Source organism: Caretta caretta, chromosome 3 (genome assembly GCF_965140235.1).
Source record: "Caretta caretta isolate rCarCar2 chromosome 3, rCarCar1.hap1, whole genome shotgun sequence".
NCBI lineage: Eukaryota > Metazoa > Chordata > Testudines > Cheloniidae > Caretta > Caretta caretta.
Genome location: NC_134208.1, coordinates 18,301,635 through 18,323,240, shown reverse-complemented (window position 1 = coordinate 18,323,240; position 21,606 = coordinate 18,301,635). Strand labels below are relative to the sequence as shown.

Here is a 21,606-nt window from a genome sequence, read left to right as displayed (position 1 = left end):
AAAAAAGAAATATTCTGAGAGTTTTTTCCCTTAAGCTCTCTTCAACAGATGCAATGTGGTCCTTCCTTTAGCCAGAAGGGAAATCATACAATTTATTCCTTTAGCCAGAAGGGAAATCATACAATTTATTCTAAAATTCACATCAATGCCACCATGAATAAGCCAGCAAACAGAGCACAGTGACAACACCCTTGTCAGAAAGTTGCATGCATCTGTCTGATAAACTGACAATATATAAACCACACAGCCTCCTTCAATTATCCTCTGCACATTCTGTCTCCTAGTTAAAGGAATATAAGCATCCATGTCTATTGCCAAAAGTGAATATCCCATGTGCTGTGCTGGCAGATTAGTATTTTCTTCCAATACAAATTAAACAATTAGGATACTCCATTTACAATCTGCAAAATGGTAGCCATACAACCTTACTGCCATAGCGACAGAACCTGCAGGCGCTCAGCAACCTCAACCCAAGTTCCCTCTAAGTTCCCCAGAGTTCCACTCAGGGCTCTGGCGGGGAGAGGCACACCTCCCCCGGCCCCAACCCATCCAGGCCAGTACTGGGTTTATTATGGCGGCAGGCCCACCCTCAGCAGGGACCCCACCGGCCCAGCCCGGTGCTCCACTTCATTTGTGCTGCAGTCCAACAGCAGCAGCGCTGGCTCTTCTCCTCTCCAGCCCCTTCCCCGTGCTCCTCTAGGCCCGCCAGCCCAGGGCTTCTCCTCGCCCCCTCCCCACCCCCCAATCCCTCCTGCCTACTCGCTCCTCTCAGCCATCTGGTAGAGGGCTCTTCTCTCTGCCCCTGCCCTCCATCACCCACAGGCAGCAGCCACCGGCTGCCTGCCAGTGATGGGGAAGATGGGGGAGGGTGGGATGGGATGAGTGGAAAGGAGCCCACAGCTGCTGCTGCTCCTCCGGGCCACCAGTGACGGACAGTCTGCCGCTTCGAGCCAGAAGCTGTGGACCACTAGCAGCCTAGACTGCGGACAGACCTGCCATGGCCGGGGGAGGGGCACCCCTCCCTCGGACCCAACCAAACCCGTCTTGGACCTGCCGTGGCTGGGAGAGAGGTGCCCCACAGTTGGCCCCAACCCAGCCCAGCCCTGGAGCTGCCGCGGCAGGGAGAGGCGCCTCTCCCACCCAGCCCACGTGCTGCTATGGAGAGAGTGAGCTGGGGGGAGTTCTCTCTCCCTGCCATAGCCCCGGAGCATCCTGCACCCCAAACCCTTCATCCCCAGCCCCACTCCAGAGCCCACACCCCCAGCCGGAGTCCTCCCCCCCACACACACCCCAACACTCTGCCTCAGCCCTGAGCCCCTCCATAGAGCCCACACTCCCAGCCAGTCACACATCACCTCCATACTTGTGCCAAAACAAAATTAATTACGCAATGCATGGGAAAAATTAGAAGGAACACTGCCCTCAACTCTCATTTACTTTTATGTATTTTAGGGCCTATGTTGAGTAAGAGTGAACTATGAGAGTGCCTTTGAAAGGCATTGTAACATGATGAACGCAGAGGAGTGGTAAGCAAGGGAGAGGGGGTGTTAACATCTAATTATACATTTGACAGTTTTGAATTAGTTTCTAATTGCACATTTGCTAGAAGATGTTTGGCAATGCTTATTTTGATATTATAAAATAGGCACAGACTTTCAGAAAAGACATGGCATAGGGGGACAGCAAATAAAAGTTTGGTGACTGGATGAGGAGGAAAACATGGCTTATTACTAAAGACAATATATTTGCAGAATGCATGTACCTTGAGCTGATTGTTAAATGTATCCATTTCAGAGAGTTTGGAAGCAGTTTCCTTTTCTAGGGCATTTAATTGCTCCCGAAGTCTTTGGCATAATTCTTCCTTTTCTAGGAATTTCTTGTTCACTGAACTGATTCCTGTATCTGCATAGGAAAGATCATGTACTTTTACAATGATTTCTATTTGTATTACCATACTTTTCAATAACCACTTTTTTTAATTTACATTCACTCCCACTTCAGAAACGAATTGCTTATACCACTTCTTGTGGTACATTCTCATACAGCTTCTAGCACAATTGGGCCTTGATCCTTGATTGAGGCATACAGGCACTACCATAACTCATATAATAAAGTTTGTATGACATCTCCTCTTCATATTGTATTAGTCTGATTAGATGCAACTCCTGAGGGCAGACACTTTGGCCCTCATTTGCCACTCACTTAACAGTAGTGTAAAACTTCCATAAATTCCTTTGATTTAAATGGAGTTACTCCTGATTTTACATGACTGTAAGCAAAAGGAAAATCTGGGCAGCAAGGACCACAATTCCTCCCTGTACTATAGTCTGTATTGTCTATGTTTAAAGTTGTAGACTTCTTTTCTTATCAAAACATATTTCTCCCCACATTTGTTAGATATAGGAAATGGTAGAAAGTAGGGACAACAAACAGTTCTGAATATTTGTTGGGACTTGCTGAATCTATGGTAACTATGAAGGAATGGTTAATAACGACAGACAGTAGCTTTCCCAGTGAGTAAAGAAAAGCTACTATACAGAGCAAAGAGTTTATCTGAAGACACTTACTAGGAGTGTTGTCCAGCTGCATGTGTTTTATTCTCTCATTTAATAACTGCTTTTCAGGAATTAAATGGACTAGTTTATTCTGATATTCCTACAGATATATAAGAAAGAGATGCAATGTATTTTTAAGAAAGGTTAATATCTGTTTATATGGCACCAACCACAAACAAACAATTTTTTAATATAACATAAAGTAAGTAAACTGTATGATAATGCATTGGTACAATTTTTTCCCATAATAGGGAAAAAACTTACGATTCTGTGATCACCATATATATATAAAAACTAAGTATTCTTCAACACATAAATTTAAAAGAGTTTAAATAACAAATGTAAAGCATATTAGCATAACATTTGTGTATTATGGTACAATGTGAATTTCCAAAGAAATCCAAGCATTCTTTGAAACTAGCCATCAACTAATAGGTTTCAGTTTCTGATAAATAAAACAAAAACAAGTTATTATGCCGTGTGCTTTACTTTAGCATATGAAATTTCTAATACTTGAAATCATTCATCAATTTTAGCACCTTGCAAGGGATTTGCCCCAATAGTCAATTGCTAGAAATCAGTGTAGTTGCACCAGTGCTAACCCCATGTGTAGACAAGAGAAGGATCAATACACAACGAAGAAATATCAATTATTACTAACTGCAACTGTGTGGTTTTGGAACAGGTAAGCTTAAATCTTTTTTTAAAAAGTGAGATCAAATAATGCAAAAGCAGTTTTACAATTTTTCACATTAATAGTCAAACCCTAGGATTTTAAAATTAACATCCCCCCTCACCGCCAAATTTTTATGAATCAATGAAAAATAGAGTTGATTTTTGAATTCCATCAATTAATTGTTGGAATGACTTGATGAACATCAGCTCTTGCATCTTCCATACATGTTCCATCATGTTGCTTAATTTAGTGATCTGAAAACATCTGAGATATTGTAGACAGAGCGCTGCACAGGTCTAGTACCTTCACTGAAAAGGTGAGAGCAAGAAAACACCTGTGGGAGTTTTACTACTTTTTAGAAATATCAAATGTAGATGAAGAGGTAGAAACCAGGTAGGAATCTTATTGAACCCCACAAAATATCTTCCTATATAATCACTGGTAAACTAGCACATGCTACTGAAATTACGGTCAAAACCTCACTTCTAGCCTTGTAAAATTAATATCAATGATCATGAATGTACGTATTGGTTTCCCTAATGCTATAAATAATTTTAGTAGGCATTGTGGAACCACATTCACTGGCCATTTCTACTTAGTCTTCTTTTCTGCATCCTAACCATTCAATCCCTTGATGCTATTGCACAAATCTTTCCTATAAGCACACACTACTGATGCCACCACAACTGTTAAAGGGAAGTGAAAGAGATCGGTAGGTTTAACAGGAAATCACATACCTGAAGTTGTTGTTGTAGCTGTTTGATTTCTACAATTCCCAAATCACATTTTTTATCTAGAGCTTCCAGCTCACTTTTCTGAATTTGTTTTCTGCTTTGCACGTCTTGCAGTCTGCCTGTGATCTGCTGATGTTTGCCACTCTACAGAAACCACATGTTGTAAAAAAAAAAACAAAACAACAAAAAAAGTTTCTCTATCAAACTTCTCTGAAAAGATCATTTCTGCCTAAAGGTACCTTAAGAACAATTCTTAGAAAAAATCCTGCTTTGATTGCTGAGCCAATACTAAGTTAATTTCCTGATCAAGAAAAAGTTGTACTTAGCACTTTAATGTGCATTTTAAGATTCTTGTACAATTTTAAAATTCTGTATATCACTCAAATATATTTAATATCACCTGTGCCTCACCAGGGCTTCTAATTCAAGATTAAGGCTCTTCTTTTTAGAGGTCAACTTGACAATTTCTTCTTGCTCCCTGTTTCTCTGATTAAGAAGATCTTGGCGTCGAATTCTCTCCCATTCCAGCCGTCGCTGGCGCTCAAGTTCCTGCTTTGCTGCCTGCAGATAACAAGTTACATCACTGTAAGCTTACGATACCCTTTAGAAACTCTAAAGCAAACTAGAAGTTTTACAGTGTTGATATCTACACATACATTCTGTAGCTAAATTAAGCTAAAATTAAATATTTCCAGTTTAACAAACTGGAGTGTTTAATGTACAGACAAATGAAAGCTATATATGTATTTTCATACTTAGCAATATCTATATAGTTTGTCTTTTAATGAACAAAATCCACATAAAAACACCTTGAATCCTAAATGATATCATTAAAGGGGACACTACAAAGGCTGGCAGTTCTTAAATTAGACCTAGACCTTGCACGTTCAGGTTTGCTTACACTCTTGTGCAAAGTAATCTGCCATTCTGTTCTACTTGTGAGTAGCACAGCAGTAAAACATATAAGAATTCTGCTCTTAAAGCACAATCTTATATATTTCAAATATCATATATGATCACAAGAATGGAAGATCTTATCCTACATGGTTCTGAACATCTCAACTCCCACTGGAAGGGAAACTGCCAGAAAAATCAACTGTGGAGAAAGATAATTGGGTATAACGTAATGTATAATTCAGATACGAATTTGGTTTCACTCTAATAGTCTTGCCTCTAACTGAGAACAGTGCCGGGAACTAATAATGACTCAGAAGGCCCTTAGCATGATTGGTCACAGAGTGGATGCAATTTTAAATGTGATCGTGGACAAACCAAGTAAACCCAGATTTGTTATAGGATAGAAAGTAAAATAATGTCAGTTTCAAGCTTCAGTCGAGTTTTGGGTTACAGTTGTTGGGTTTTTTTTTTGTTTAAAAAGAGAACTGTAAAAGAAAACGTGGCCCAGAATACGAAAGAGTCTTGAGAACCTGAGTTTTATCCACTTTAGGGGTTATTTGTAACAATAGTAGGCACAACATTTCAGACAAAAATGATAGTGTCCCTCCAAAATGACTTGCAATAGTCACACAAGGAGTGCATGCCCAAGCCAAGTTTCAATGAATGCCTGGCTCCCAGTCCTATGCTCAAACTACTAGACCAAGACTGCTTGTCTAGAGGTAACGCAAGTTCAAAGGCACATAAAAATTACAAGTTCCCAAATGGACAAGGGAATAACTTTACCAACTGTGTTCACTGAGTGTGGGTGCGTACTACTTTAAGGATTAAAATAAATAAAATTAAGGAAACAACCTCCCGCCGTTCTATTTCTTTTCTCCTCTCTTCCTCCCTTTGTCTTTCCAGCTCTCGTTGTTTCTCCAACTGCCTTTCCAGTTCAAGCTGCTTTTTCCGCTCCTGCTCCTGCAGCTCCCTCTCTCTTCGCTCTTGTTCTTCTCTTTCTTTCTGAGCCTTACGTTCCGCCTCTCTCTGCTGCTGCTCCAGTAGGACTTGACGCCTTTTCTCCAGTTCCACGTTTCCTTTCTCATAGTTTGCTTTTCTCTTGTCCTCAAATGTAACTAAAATAAGGCACAGAAGTTAGCACTGTTTTACACAGAACAATGGTTCAAAGCAGTTCCTCTCTTACACTGCTAATGCCTACCATGTTTTCTTATTGGCTAGCTCAAAACATCGCACCATGGATAATTTAAGCACCTTAAATCAAGAAGTTTTAAGTATCTATCCTCTTTTCACAAACACTGACATTCTTATCATTTTCACAGCTTGGCACAACAGCAAAATTTCATTACTTCTGACATCAAGAAGAAATGTTCTGTGGTAAAACTTTTTGACCTCCCACAAAAAACAGTGGCTAGGTAGGATTGGTGGTTTAAAGCAGAATACAATTTAACATTAATAGACATAAAATGATTCTATCTGTCCAGGACAAAAACAAATTTTTACAAGCTAATGGAGGGTTGTTTTCTTGGACACTGACACTGGATAGGAAAATGGAAGAGTTACACAGCTCATCTTTTTAAACCGTTCTTCACTGTACAGCACATATGTCAGCACAAATAAGGGGTTTTTCAAAAGGCGGGTTACCTTTAATTTTTCTTAGACCCAAACTGTTAAAACAGCAGCAAACCAACCATCATCAGGGTCAATAACTGCAACATGGAATTTTTTTAAAAAAAAGCGTAGGGGGAATAGTTTAGGGGCCTCTGGGATTACCTTCCCAAAATGAAATAAGCCTTGCCCATACTCGGCCACTAAGAGGGAGCCTCTATTACTCCATTCTGGCAGCAGCAGTCAGACAACAGAGTCTGATACTATGGGCCACGGTAAGCTACAAGTTGCTTGCAGATACTGTGACAAGATCAAGCTACCTCAGGTTCAAAATCCTGCACTACTATGGAGAAAAGGCAAGCACCAGTAACTTTCAATTACATGGAATTTCATAGTGGTGTTCCAACGTTTCAACCATGAAGCTTTCCAAGACATTCATTAATAATAATGTCACTGATACGTCCTACACCTGAAAAACAGCCCCTCACCCTTACATTCATGATGTTTTCTTAACTGCCCTTAAATGACAGCATCAAGACAACCTTCCCTCTGTCCAAGGTAACAGGAGTACAGCTCCTGAAATAGTAATGCTGTACTTCCTTACCCCCTTTTTAGTTTCTAAAAGATGCAATATTCTTCAATGAAAAGTGTAATACACTAACACAAAACTGAAAATCTCATTCTTACCTGGCTGTTTTTTCTGGGGCTCCTCTTCTTGCATTCGCTGGCAAGATGGCAGAGTTCCATTAACATTTTCAGCATATTTTCCACTTCTAGGAGAGAAGTTATTTTGGGGGGAGTTAAATTCAGGCTATTCAGTATTCTTTATATTACCTCTGGATTTAGGTCATGTCTCCCTGTCCTGAGCACTTTACCTGAAAGGAGGAGGTACCAATTCAGGAGGCAGGGTCAATGGCAGAGGCTGCCCAGCTTTGGCCATATCAGTTAGATGCATGGCTAACACAAACTCATCAGCTTTCAACTGTCCATCTCCATCAACGTCAGATAGTGACCTACATAAAATGGGAGAATGTTGTTGTCAGTGCAACTGAAAATCACTTGGAAGGGATAACTGAAATGAGTTATTATAGAACAATTTCTTAAGGCGTAGACCTTGTAGGGTGAACTGGTAAACAATCCCTCATCTTAGTAAAAACAATAGTGGATGAAAGAAAAGTTTATTTTATTTTACAGTTTAAATAAGAATTGGCTTTTATACAGCATATTTTGTCAAATGATTGCAAAGGCACTTCGCAAACGTTAATTAGGTCAACATCACTATGCAGTATGTAAGTAAGTGGGGAAAACGAGGATGAGAAAGGCTAAAGTGCCTTGCCCAAGGTAACATGAGAAGCGAACAGCAGAACTGGAAACAAAACCCTGTTCCATGCTCAAGCCACTTTCAAGATCACAACACCCATTTTACTCTGCCTCAGTTCTTTTCTCAGGATATAAAGCATTATCTAAATGTATGCCCTGATACTACAAAAGGGATCTTCATACAGGGCTCCTTCCTCCCTTGTGACCCCTAGCCTAGGATTCTTTCTCAACACCAGACAGTTCAGCTGATAATGCTGTGGGGCAAAGGTGAGCTGCTTCAGAGCTCCCTGCAGCTGGCAGGTGCAGAATCAAATACTCCCAATCCCCATCATCCTGCTTTAATGGGTAGGCAGCATATACACTAGTATCACTGCCATACTCCTACATGAAACATTGCTGAAGAGTGAAGGAAAGGAACATGTGGCTGTCCACAGAGATGCAGGCAACGAGACTTCCTTAAAGAAGAGTGTGATGGGGCAGGCAGAAACAGTCCTGCAGAGCTGGCCACAAAGCGTTAATGGGGGGGAATCCAACAAAAATCAGAAACAAAGTTGATAAAAAGGTGATTTTTCTTCTATTTACTGACCAGCTCCACCTATGGGCGATGTTAAAAATGACTCTCTCTTTAATAAAAGAAAAGGAGTACTTGTGGCACCTTAGAGACTAACCAATTTATTTGAGCATGAGCTTTCGTGAGCTACAGCTCACTTCATCAGATGTATACCGTGGAAACTGCAGCAGACTTTATATACACACAGAGAATATGAAACAATACCTCCTCCCACCCCACTGTCCTGCTGGTAATAGCTTATCTAAAGTGATCAACAGGTGGGCCATTTCCAGCACAAATCCAGGTTTTCTCACCCTCCACCCCCCCACACAAATTCACTCTCCTGCTGGTGATAGCCCATCCAAAGTGACAACTCTTTACATAATCAAGTCGGGCTATTTCCTGCATAGATCCAGGTTTTCTCACATCCCCCCCACCCCCATACACACACAAACTCACTCTCCTGCTGGTAATAGCTCATCTAAACTGACCACTCTCCAAGTTTAAATCCAAGTTAAACCAGAACATCTGGGGGAGGGGTAGGAAAAAACAAGAGGAAACAGGCTACCTTGCATAATGACTTAGCCACTCCCAGTCTCTATTTAAGCCTAAATTAATAGTATCCAATTTGCAAATGAATTCCAATTCAGCAGTTTCTCGCTGGAGTCTGGATTTGAAGTTTTTTTGTTTTAAGATAGCGACCTTCATGTCTGTGAAACATAAACACCACCCTATACCGGAAACCTACTGACCGCTATTCCTACCTGCATGCCTCCAGCTTTCACCCTGACCACACCACACGATCCATCGTCTACAGCCAAGCTCTGCGATACAACCGCATTTGCTCCAACCCCTCAGACAGAGACAAACACCTACAAGATCTCTGTCAAGCTTTCTTACAACTACAATACCCACCTGCAGAAGTAAAGAAACAGATTGATAGAGCCAGAAGAGTTCCCAGAAGTTACCTACTACAGGACAGGCCTAACAAAGAAAATAACAGAACGCCACTAGCGGTCACCTTCAGCCCCCAACTAAAACCCCTCCAACGCATTATTAAGGATCTACAACCTATCCTAAAGGATGACCCAACACTCTCACAAGTCTTGGGAGACAGGCCAGTCCTTGCCTACAGACAGCCCCGCAACCTGAAGCAAATACTCACCAACAACCACATACCACACAACAGAACCACTAACCCAGGAACTTTTCCTTGCAACAAAGCCCGTTGCCAATTGTGCCCACATATCTATTCAGGGGACACCATCACAGGGCCTAATAACATCAGCCACACTATCAGAGGCTCGTTCACCTGCACATCCACCAATGTGATATATGCCATCATGTGCCAGCAATGCCCCTCTGCCATGTACATTGGTCAAACTGGACAGTCTCTACGTAAAAGAATAAATGGACACAAATCAGATGTCAAGAATTATAACATTCATAAACCAGTCGGAGAACACTTCAATCTCTCTGGTCACGCAATCACAGACATGAAGGTCGCTATCTTAAAACAAAAAAACTTCAAATCCAGACTCCAGCGAGAAACTGCTGAATTGGAATTCATTTGCAAATTGGATACTATTAATTTAGGCTTAAATAGAGACTGGGAGTGGCTAAGTCATTATGCAAGGTAGCCTGTTTCCTCTTGTTTTTTCCTACCCCCCCCCCCCCAGATGTTCTGGTTTAACTTGGATTTAAACTTGGAGAGTGGTCAGTTTAGATGAGCTATTACCAGCAGGAGAGTGAGTTTGTGTGTGTATGGGGGTGGGGGGGATGTGAGAAAACCTGGATCTATGCAGGAAATAGCCCGACTTGATTATGTAAAGAGTTGTCACTTTGGATGGGCTATCACCAGCAGGAGAGTGAATTTGTGTGGGGGGGTGGAGGGTGAGAAAACCTGGATTTGTGCTGGAAATGGCCCACCTGTTGATCACTTTAGATAAGCTATTACCAGCAGGACAGTGGGGTGGGAGGAGGTATTGTTTCATATTCTCTGTGTGTATATAAAGTCTGCTGCAGTTTCCACGGTATACATCTGATGAAGTGAGCTGTAGCTCACGAAAGCTCATGCTCAAATAAATTGGTTAGTCTCTAAGGTGCCACAAGTACTCCTTTTCTTTTTGCGAATACAGACTAACACGGCTGTTCCTCTGAAATCTCTCTTTAATACTAAAATAAAAGATTGATAATTACTGACTTTGGGATAAATTGTGACATGGACTGCGTACCTGCGAATAGGACCTACTTGGATGCTACATGGCTACAGCTGCTCTGAATTCTCCACACCAAAGAGGAGGCTAATAGCACTTTCACTGCACCCCCATAATGCACCACACAACTGTGAGGCATACTACAATTTGCTGCTGATGCAGGCCAGAGGCAAATGACTACCTCCTGGACGAAAGAAAAGCAGAGAGGGACGCTTCAGTGGATTGTCTAATGCTAATCTAATCCACAAAGCTTCTGTGGACTCCTGCGAGAAGGTGAAGTTTATATATCACCCCTTACTCACAGCTGTGTTGAAAGGCAAGATCCAGCCCAAAACATACAGGAGTTCAAAGTCTTCAGAAGATTGTAATTGTTTCCACCACCATAACAACAAGCTTTAATCAACTGCAATGTACAACTATATGTGTACAACTGTCACAAACCACTAATGGACTGAAGGAACACTTATGGTTCTTTTTTTTAATGTAAATTTAGGTTCAAATTTAAATTGACACGTTTTGAAAAAATCTCTGGGGTTTGTTTGTTTTGACATTCTAATGAGAACTTATTTTTACCTGAAACTGTTGTTTCTCAACAAATAAACCCTCCTCTTCAGTGTTTACAATCCAAACAATGAAGCATTGAACCAGAAAGCAAAACTGACTTTGCTGATTTACATAGTCCAGTATAAATAATAAATGGCAAACTGGACATTTAAAACAGTGCAGTTTTAATAAATTATGAGCAAAATGGGTAAATAAAGTTTACTGGGTTTTATAGTGTATGATTTTTAAATGGACCTTGTCCTTTAACACTTCTTGATGGCAGAGAGCAGATTACATTCCCTACCACAATTGTGTAAGCCTCTCATCAATCAGTAAAGTGAGTAAACTTACCAAATGGTAGCCAGCTGAGTCTGAGAAAGGTTTGACTGCAGAAGGGCATTCCTTGCTTGAAATCCTTAGTGAAATACAAATTAAACTATTAAGAATTTTCATATATAAATCTATTTAGAACAAAAGACAGATATTATGTGATGTGTTGTAAACTGGGGCAACCCACATTTATTCTTAATTTTACTTCATCAGTTTGTGCTGATGGTTTATTAATGCTGGTAGTCCGTATACTGTATTATTTCTGTATACTGTTAAAAACACAAACCACAGACACAATGATCACAAGTAGAGTAAAGAAATATCATTAGTGTCCTTGACCAACTTTTCTCATTCAGAAAATCCCACCACAGATGAACGTAACAGTTTATGGTGATCTTCACAGCTATATGTAGAATGTAGCTGACTATTTGCAAAGAGTTAGCACTGTTAATGTGGGGGCTACATTCCTTCCCCTGCTAACAAACTATACAGATTGCTAGGCAGAAACCTTCAGTCTATAGGAAAAATTATAGTAACCACTTAGCACTTTTCATGCTTAGATCTAAGTCCCTTACAAAAAGTGGAGAGGAGTTGTTCCCATTTTATAGACAGAGAAACTGAGACACAGTCAGATGAAGTGACTTGCTCAAGGTGACACAGCAAGTCAGTGGCAATGCCAAAAACTGAATCCCGGGTTTACTGACTTTTTGTCCACTTCTGTATCCACTGGACCACAATAATCCTTTGCTGATCTACTAAATAGATATACTATAGAACTCCATTCTTTTAGTAACTTTGAGTGGAACTTTTCAATAGCATCAAAGTGATTCAGGAGCACAACTCCCATTGAAAGTAAATGGGAGTTGTGCTCCTAAGTCATGTAGGCACATATGACAAACTCATCCCTTAACATCTGTGGGAGTGAGGCACACTGCTTGTATTGTTTACAAACAAAACAAAGAAAATAAAAAGCATGCATTTGAGCAATTTCTCCTGTGTGTACACAGTACAGTACATGGCACAAAAAGCATTTTGCACGTGTCCTTTATTTCACAAAGTCATTTTTAAAATATATTCAGCCTCGGCTGGGGTGCCTGCAGAGCCTTTGCTGTTGTTGTGAGTGTTAAAATGAATGAATCAAGAATCATACAATAATTTACCGCTTTCATGTTCTCTCCACAGGTACCGTTGCGGAGAGTGGACCAGATGATACGTCTGGGGGGAGAAAGCAGAAGGAGACTCCGCTGGTTGGAGGCATGAGATGCGCTGTCCTGAGATGGGGGGTTCCACGACCACCACTCCCAAGAGAAGGAGGCGGGTGGTGGTGGTCGGGGACTCTCTCCTCCGGGGGACTGAGTCATCTATCTGCCGCCCTGACCGGGAAAACCGAGAAGTCTGCTGCTTGCCGGGGGCTAAGATTCGTGATGTGACGGAGAGACTGCCGAGACTCATCAAGCCCTCTGATCGCTACCCCTTCCTGCTTCTCCACGTGGGCACCAATGATACTGCCAAGAATGACCTTGAGCGGATCACTGCAGACTACGTGGTTCTGGGAAGAAGGATAAAGGAGTTTGAGGCGCAGGTGGTGTTCTCGTCCATCCTCCCCGTGGAAGGAAAAGGCCTGGGTAGGGACCGCCGAATAGTGGAAGTCAACGAATGGCTACGCAGGTGGTGTCGGAGAGAAGGCTTTGGATTCTTTGACTATGGGATGGTGTTCCATGAAGGAGGAGTGCTGGGCAGAGACAGGCTCCACCTTACGAAGAGAGGGAAGAGCATCTTTGCGAGCAGGCTAGCTAACCTAGTGAGGAGGGCTTTAAACTAGGTTCACCGGGGGAAGGAGACCAAAGCCCTGAGGTAAGTGGGAAAGCGGGATACCGGGAGGAAGCACAGGCAGGAATGTCTGTGAGGGGAGGGCTCCTGCCTCATAGTGAGAATGAGGGGCGATCAGCAGCTTATCTCAAGTGCTTATATACGAATGCACAAAGCCTTGGAAACAAGCAGGGAGAACTGGAGGTCCTGGTGATGTCAAGGAATTATGACGTGATTGGAATAACAGAGACTTGGTGGGATAACTCACATGACTGGAGTACTGTCATGGATGGTTATAAACTGTTCAGGAAGGACAGGCAGGGCAGAAAAGGTGGGGGAGTAGCACTGTATGTAAGGGAGCAGTATGACTGCTCAGAGCTCCGGTACGATACTGCAGAAAAACCTGAGTGTCTCTGGATTAAGTTTAGAAGTGTGAGCAACAGGAGTGATGTAGTGGTGGGAGTCTGCTATAGACCACCGGACCAGGGGGATGAGGTGGATGAGGCTTTCTTCCGGCAGCTCGCAGAAGCTACTAGATTGCATGCCCTGGTTCTCATGGGTGACTTTAATTTTCCTGATATCTGCTGGGAGAGCAGTACAGCGGTGCATAGACAATCCAGGAAGTTTTTGGAAAGCGTAGGGGACAATTTCCTGGTGCAAGTGCTAGAGGAGCCAACTAGGGGGGGAGCTTTTCTTGACCTGCTGCTCACAAACCGGGAAGAATTAGTAGGGGAAGCAAAAGTGGATGGGAATCTGGGAGGCAGTGACCATGAGTTGGTTGAGTTCAGGATCCTGACACAGGGAAGAAAGGTAAGCAGCAGGATACAGACCCTGGACTTCAGGAAAGCAGACTTCGACTCCCTCAGGGAACGGATGGGTAGGATCCCCTAGGGGACTAACATGAAGGGGAAAGGAGTCCAGGAGAGCTGGCTGTATTTCAAGGAATCCCTGTTGAGGTTACAGGGACAAACCATCCCGATGTGTCGAAAGAATAGTAAATATGGCAGGCGACCAGCTTGGCTTAACGGTGAAATCCTAGTGGATCTTAAGCATAAAAAAGACGCTTACAAGAAGTGGAAGGTTGGACATATGACCAGGGAAGAGTATAAAAATATTGCTCGGGCATGTAGGAATGAAATTAGGAGGGCCAAATCGCACCTGGAGCTGCAGCTAGCGAGAGATGTTAAGAGTAACAAGAAGGGTTTCTTCAGGTATGTTGGCAACAAGAAGAAAGCCAAGGAAAGTGTGGGCCCCTTAATGAATGAGGGAGGCAACCTAGTGACGGAGGATGTGGAAAAAGCTAATGTACTCAATGATTTTTTTGCCTCTGTCTTCACGAACAAGGTCAGCTCCCAGACTGCTGTGCTGGGCATCACAACATGGGGAATAGATGGCCAGCCCTCTGTGGAGAAAGAGGTGGTTAGGGACTATTTAGAAAAACTGGACGTGCACAAGTCCATGGGGCCAGATGAGTTGCATCCGAGAGTGCTAAAGGAACTGGCGGCTGTGATTGCAGAGCCATGGGCCATTATCTTTGAAAACTCGTGGCGAACGGGGGAAGTCCCGGATGACTGGAAAAAGGCTAATGTAGTGCCAATCTTTAAAAAAGGGAAGAAGGAGGATCCTGGGAACTACAGGCCAGTCAGCCTCACCTCAGTCCCCAGAAAAATCATGGAGCAGGTCCTCAAAGAATCAATCCTGAAGCACTTACGTGAGAGGAAAGTGATCAGGAACAGTCAGCATGGATTCACCAAGGGAAGATCATGCCTGACTAATCTAATCGCCTTCTATGATGAGATTACTGGTTCTGTGGATGAAGGGAAAGCAGTGGATGTATTGTATCTTGACTTTAGCAAAGCTTTTGACACGGTCTCCCACAGTATTCTTGTCAGCAAGTTAAGGAAGTATGGGCTGGATGAATGCACCATAAGGTGGGTAGAAAGTTGGCTAGATTGTCGGGCTCAACGGGTAGTGATCAATGGCTCCATGTCTAGTTGGCAGCCGGTGTCAAGTGGAGTGCCCCAGGGGTCGGTCCTGGGGCCGGTTTTGTTCAATATCTTCATAAATGATCTGGAGGATGGTGTGGATTGCACTCTCAGCAAATTTGCAGATGATACTAAACTGGGAGGAGTGGTAGATACGCTGGAGGGTAGGGATAGGATACAGAGGGACCTAGACAAATTGGAGGATTGGGCCAAAAGAAATCTGATGAGGTTCAATAAGGATAAGTGCAGGGTCCTGCACTTAGGACAGAAGAACCCAATGCACAGCTACAGACTAGGGACCGAATGAGGTTTTTAAGGTCAGGCTTGACAAAGCCCTGGCTGGGATGATTTAACTGGGAATTGGTCCTGCTTCGAGCAGGGGGTTGGACTAGATGACCTTCTGGGGTCCCTTCCAACCCTTATATTCTATGATTCTATGAATGGCTAGGCAGCAGTTCTGCGGAAAAGGACTTAGGGGTGACAGTGGACGAGAAGCTGGATATGAGCCAGCAGTGTGCCCTTGTTGCCAAGAAGGCCAATGGCATTTTGGGATGTATAAGTAGGGGCATAGCGAGCAGATCGAGGGACGTGATCGTCCCCCTCTATTCGACATTGGTGAGGCCTCATCTGGAGTACTGTGTCCAGTTTTGGGCCCCACACTACAAGAAGGATGTGGATAAATTGGAGAGAGTCCAGCGAAGGGCAACAAAAATGATTAGGGGTCTGGAACACATGAGTTATGAGGAGAGGCTGAGGGAACTGGGATTGTTTAGTCTGCAGAAGAGAAGAATGAGGGGGGATTTGATAGCTGCTTTCAACTACCTGAGAGGTAGTTCCAGAGAGGATGGTTCTAGACTATTCTCAGTGGTGGAAGAGGACAGGACAAGGAGTAATGGTCTCAAGTTGCAGTGGGGGAGGTTCAGGTTGGATATTAGGAAAAACTTTTTCACTAGGAGGGTGGTGAAACACTGGAATGCGTTGCCTAGGGAGGTGGTGGAATCTCCTTCCTTAGACGTTTTTAAGGTCAGGCTTGACAAAGCCCTGGCTGGGATGATTTAATTGGGTATGGGTCCTGCTTTTGAGCAGGGGGTTGGACTAGATGACCTCCTGAGGTCCCTTCCAACCCTGATATTCTATGATTCTATGTTTTCACTACCTGCTCCCTTCTTTTCTCCCCGCTTCTAGCTCTCCCTTTCCCATAAGTGTATCCAGAATGCAACACTTAAGTCAAATTTTCAAACCCACAGTGTGTATGTGATTATAAATTTAAACAAGTTACTGCCGCTATTGCTAGGCTAGATTTTTAGGAAGGTAAGATGGGGAGAGATTTATTTATTCCACAATACATATCATATGCGACCCGTTAGCTAGTGTTTTTTTTTTTTTTTAAATATAATCACCCTTAGGGCACACTATTTTAAATTACAGTGGGGAAAAAGTGAAAAGACATGCTAGTCTGTAGAACCCAAGCAGCTTGAGAGATTTGTAAAACCTCAAACTCCGTAAGATCTGTTCCCTGTTATTATTTTTCCAATAAGGATGGCAGGCTAAATGATATATAAATACTGGGATTATCCCTTAACGATTTTTTAAGTCCTTCAACACTGACTACCCTCCAGGTATTCACAAGTGTGGCTGTATTTAATAATAAATAGCATACTTTTGTTATTCAGTTATTTCTGCCTTTTGGTCCTTCAAAACACTAAAGTGAACACTATCCATGGCTGCAAATTTAGGTCATAAACAATGTTCCCTCTAATTTTTTATATCCATTTGTGGAGTGAACTTTATTATGTGCATCAATATGGAGGTGATGAGTGGCGGGGGTGGGGCCGAGGGGTTTGGTGTGTGGGAGGAGACTCAGGGCTGGGGCAGAGGGTTGGGGGGGGTGTGTGGGGTGAGGGCTCTGGCTGGGGGTGTTGGCTCTGGGGTGGGCAGGCATGAGAGATTTGGAGTACAGGAGGGGGCTCAAGGCTGGGGCAGAGGGTTGGGGTGCAGGGTGAGGGCTCTGGGGTGGGCCGGGATGAGGGGTTTGGGGTGTGAGATAGGAGCTGAAGGGCTGGGGCACTATGGAAATAAGAACTGCTTGTTTCTCCATAATCCAGTGTGAAGACTAAGGCCTTGTCAACACTACACAAAAGGCAGCTTTTGCTGACAAAACAATGGAGGTGTACACACTACAAAGCTACTTTTGGTGACAAAATAAAACCACCTTGATGAGAGGCATAAAACTTTTTAAGGCAAAGTTAAAGTGTCAAGGCAGCAATGTAGACGCTACCGTTCGTTATGTTGACATAACTGGCCTCCCCGAGTATCCCACAATGCCCACCATAACTGCTCTGCTCACTGTTTTGAACTCAGCTGCCCTGTAGGCATGCGCCCCCTCCCCTTTTAAAGCTCTGGAAAGCTTTGACATTCCTCAGTGTGGAGAGCTCACAACACTGCTGAGGAGGCTGTGGGAGAACTTGGAGGGAATCACGGAACCATTAATGTGGAATTGGCAGGCAGGCAGAGCGGGCAGCTGCTGTGGGGGAGAGACTGCTGTGCTGTGCAGAGCCAGGGGCTGATGCGGGGTGCGGGTTCCTCTCCCCCAGGATTGGTTGCTCAGGGTGCTGTCTGACCTTAAAGAGACCGCATGTCTGAATTTAAAGAGACACACTTCCCTATCACACACAGTGTTTCTGTCTCTCCTCCACCCCCTCCCTACATACTCCCTGTCACACTCTCTCCCTTTTCTTCCCCCCACATACACTTCAGCTGAAAAGCAGCTGGCAATCTAGTAGGATGCCCATGGAACAATGGGATTGAGAAACCTGCATCATGTGACACTGTACCTGCCTCATGAGGCATTGCAAACCCTTCCCAAAGGACCCTGAAGCCAGTTGCACAGTGGGATAGCTACCCACAGTGCACTGCTCTCTGTGTCAATGCAAGAGGTGCTAGAGTGAATGTGCTCTCTTGACACAAGGGGCTAGTGTGGACATGCAACAGCGGTTTAATTAAAGCGACGTAACTTTTGTCGACAAAACTCTGTAGTGTAGACAAGTCCTAATGCAAAGATGCATTTTAGTTTCTCTGCAATCTCATCCTCTGTTCTTGCCCTTGACATCCTAGAGGTCTGTTAAACACACCCACAGGTTTCTTGCTTCATGTGTCTTTTCTTATTCTAAATCAGTATTTTTTTTTTTAATTAATGTCCTCATTTGGGAATTTTTTGCCTTCAAATTTCTTCTTAGCCCTCATTCTCTAACTTATATTTGCCCTCCAAAGTTTGTATTGCATACTTTATTAGCATCAATTGGGTTTCAGGTGCATTATGGGATTTTTTTAAAGATTTTTTTTTGCCTCAAATACATTCTTATACCTAGCTGTTTAGTCATATTCTGCCCCCAACCTGACCCTTCTCAGCTTTTTTGTTTTCTTATGAATACTTCTGTGACTCCAATACACTTTTTTACTGAATGCTCTTCACCAAGATTCTATGAATTCTAAAATATCTTTTGCTTTCATATCCAATATAAATTTATACTAGCATTCATCTATACACCCTTTCCTTTTATTATGACAGAATGAATCAGCAAAAGGTAGCGTTGTAGATATGCTGGCCCAGGATACAAGAGAGACAAGGTGCGTAAGGTAATATCCTTTATTGGAACAACTTCTGTTGGTGATCTGTGGAGCTCAAAAGCTTGTCTCTTTCACCCAAAGAAGTTGATCCAATAGAAGAGATTATCTCACCCACCTTGTCTCTCAGTAAAAGGTATACAGGCTGAGTTCTACTCAATGCAATGGAGCAAGGTAATCAGTACATTGTTGCCAACAGTTTCAGCCCATTTTCTTCTTTGTTAGGCATATTCTTCCTTATAACGAAGATTGCAGTGTAGCTTTAATTCTTGAGTAACGGAAGCACAGATGCAAGGTGAATCAAAAACTGAATCGGACTGAAAACTGCTACACAGAAGAGCTTTTGGTTAAATGACAGGTCTCATCTTTTCTGTACCATTAAAGGAGTTTAAAGGGTTTAGAAGCCATCTAAACCAGTGCTACTCAAAGTCGTGGTCTGCGGACCGGCCATCGGCTGCTGGTCTGCGCGCTCACTGGAAAAAAAAATTGCCGGTCCCCCACATCAAATAGCTTGAGAAGCACTGATCTAAACCACAAAAGAGTGCTTAATATATAGGCTGTAGCATGTCTGATAGACTTTTAGGGAGGACTGCTAAAAGTCTAAAAGAAAAGTATTATTTATTCATCCCCCAACAGATACACTTACCCACCAACCCCCCAAAAAACAACAACAAAAAGCCTTTCACGTCAAAAGAGATGTTAACACAATTCTGCCCTTTAAACATTTGCTCTTGGCTCATTGTATGAACTTGTATTCAAGAACAAGATTAGGTTTGCATTACTACATTTGATGGTCTTGGTGTCATCTGAAATGTTGTTAAACAAAGTTTTAGTTGACTGGGGGAGTTTTGAAAAATATCCTCCAAAACAAGAGAGCAGAGTAAAGATAAGGCCACCTGGGTAGGAGACTCTGAAGCACAAACTTTGAAACCAGCAAAGTTCAAATTTAGTGCAGACCTGCAGGACATACCCAAACTTTCGTTTACAGATTAGTAAAGTGAGATTGTCTTGTGTAGCATAATATAGGAATTCTTTAAATTTAACACACACATAAAAGCTGAACAACAAGTTATCCCATATAGTGACACTTTTATAAGCCAGTTTTGTGTCTCGGTAAGACTCAGACCTAAAGATCAGAAAAACGTACGGTTACTTAGGATAAAATCCAGGCTCCATTGAAGTCAGTTGTAAAATTCAGATTAACTTCAAAGGATTTCATCATTAATCTTTTCAGTTCTAATAATTAGAAAACTCTGTTTTTTTCAGTCCAAATGCTGTACTCACCTGATAGGTATCCACTCATGCCTTTATCAAGACTATTAAATTTCTGCCTGTATTTTAATCTGGAGGCCTGAGGAACTGCCCAGTCTGAGGATCCAGTCTTAGGTGAATTCCCAGTTAGTGAAGTGGTGGAGGAAGAATTTGAACTGCAATATAAATGTTAAAAAGACAAAAATACATTATTCTAAATTCCATTGTTTAATAAACAAGCTTTAGATAGTATGCTCCCTAGAACAGGGGCTGTCTCCCCCTATTGGTTTGTGCAGCACTTAGCACAATGAGGCCCCAATCCTCTCTCTGCTCTCTATCATAACAGAAACATTATAGAATTTTAAAACCCTGTTTTTCATCTCTACTATCCAACTAAAAAAGAGGAATTACACGCTTATTACATGCAGCACAGAGTGTTTATTTAGAGCACTGAAATGAAAAATTTAACATACTGAAACACAGTCTTTGCATTCAAGTAATATGTCTACAAAACATGTTGAAGAACATGTACGGAGTAGTATTTAAGAAAAATATGGGGAAAAACATCAAGACATATTAATAAAAATCCAGTAGTTATGGAAGGCAGGGGGAACACATCCCAAGACCTGTAAAAGCCTACAGCAGGACACTGAGGGCTAAGGACAATGACCGAGTAGCAAATTTAAGTGAAGACATGAATTAAATCAAAAAATGAAACCATGAATGTATGTAAAATTCAACCAGTGAACTGACTCACCCACAAAACAAAACATCTGCAGCTTCTAAAGTCACTCCTTGCTGCCAATACCCTAAACCAAAAAGCCTCACCTGAACGATACCTTTTCCCCCTAAAATTTTGCACTGCTGCTACCACTGGTTCAGAGTCATTGGAGGTAGCAAGAGTGAGAGTGCTGATTTGTACTAAACCTTTCAAACACTACATTGCATAAACCTGCTCTGAATGTTAACCAACATCATGATCATAACATTATTAGATGCCTGAAGCCCTGTCTACAGCAGTACTACAGTGGACCTATCTGTCTGTAGCAATAGTGAGGAACTCTAGCGGAGAAAAGATAATATAGACACAGCCAAAGAGACCAAACTTTTACTTTAAACACTTTTGGCACAAATAAGGAAGGTGATCACAAAGATTTATGATCTCCATTACTTGCAAAATGACCTCAGAGATAAATGTTTGCAATAGATAATCTTTTAGACAACTTTTGTATACATAACTTCCTCAGAAAAGAACATGTTGCAATATTAACATAGCTTCCATAACACCTAATCCTTGGACTGTATGTTTTGCCTCTGTTTATTTAACATCGCTTCATTCCATTCTTTCTGAACCTCCCTCCCACTTTGAGTATGTTTGTTACATTTACTGACAATGTTATTCAACTGCTCATATCCAAACACAAATTAATCTCTTGTTGCAGTTATCGCCTAGATCTGTATAAATGTTCAGAAATATCATGTATATATGCTGTTCACACATCTCCTTATTT

The 21,606-nt window shown here is 42.3% G+C and overlaps 1 protein-coding gene across 4 annotated transcripts in view; it reads right to left on the bottom strand.

Annotated features, from left to right (window-relative positions):
• Positions 1-21,606, bottom strand: part of ITSN2 (intersectin 2) — a 129,860-nt gene that overhangs the window by 70,899 nt on the left and 37,355 nt on the right. For all 4 annotated transcript variants that reach the window (XM_048845652.2, XM_048845654.2, XM_048845657.2 and 1 more), the window contains exons 8-16: positions 20,129-20,271; positions 11,448-11,511; positions 7,343-7,480; positions 7,155-7,240; positions 5,715-5,977; positions 4,377-4,526; positions 3,969-4,109; positions 2,568-2,655; positions 1,763-1,902 (exon numbers count right to left, since the gene is read on the bottom strand). In XM_048845652.2, the coding sequence (XP_048701609.1) occupies positions 1,763-1,902; positions 2,568-2,655; positions 3,969-4,109; positions 4,377-4,526; positions 5,715-5,977; positions 7,155-7,240; positions 7,343-7,480; positions 11,448-11,511; positions 20,129-20,271 (1,213 nt within the window). The remainder of the gene's footprint in view (positions 1-1,762; positions 1,903-2,567; positions 2,656-3,968; positions 4,110-4,376; positions 4,527-5,714; positions 5,978-7,154; positions 7,241-7,342; positions 7,481-11,447; positions 11,512-20,128; positions 20,272-21,606) is intronic.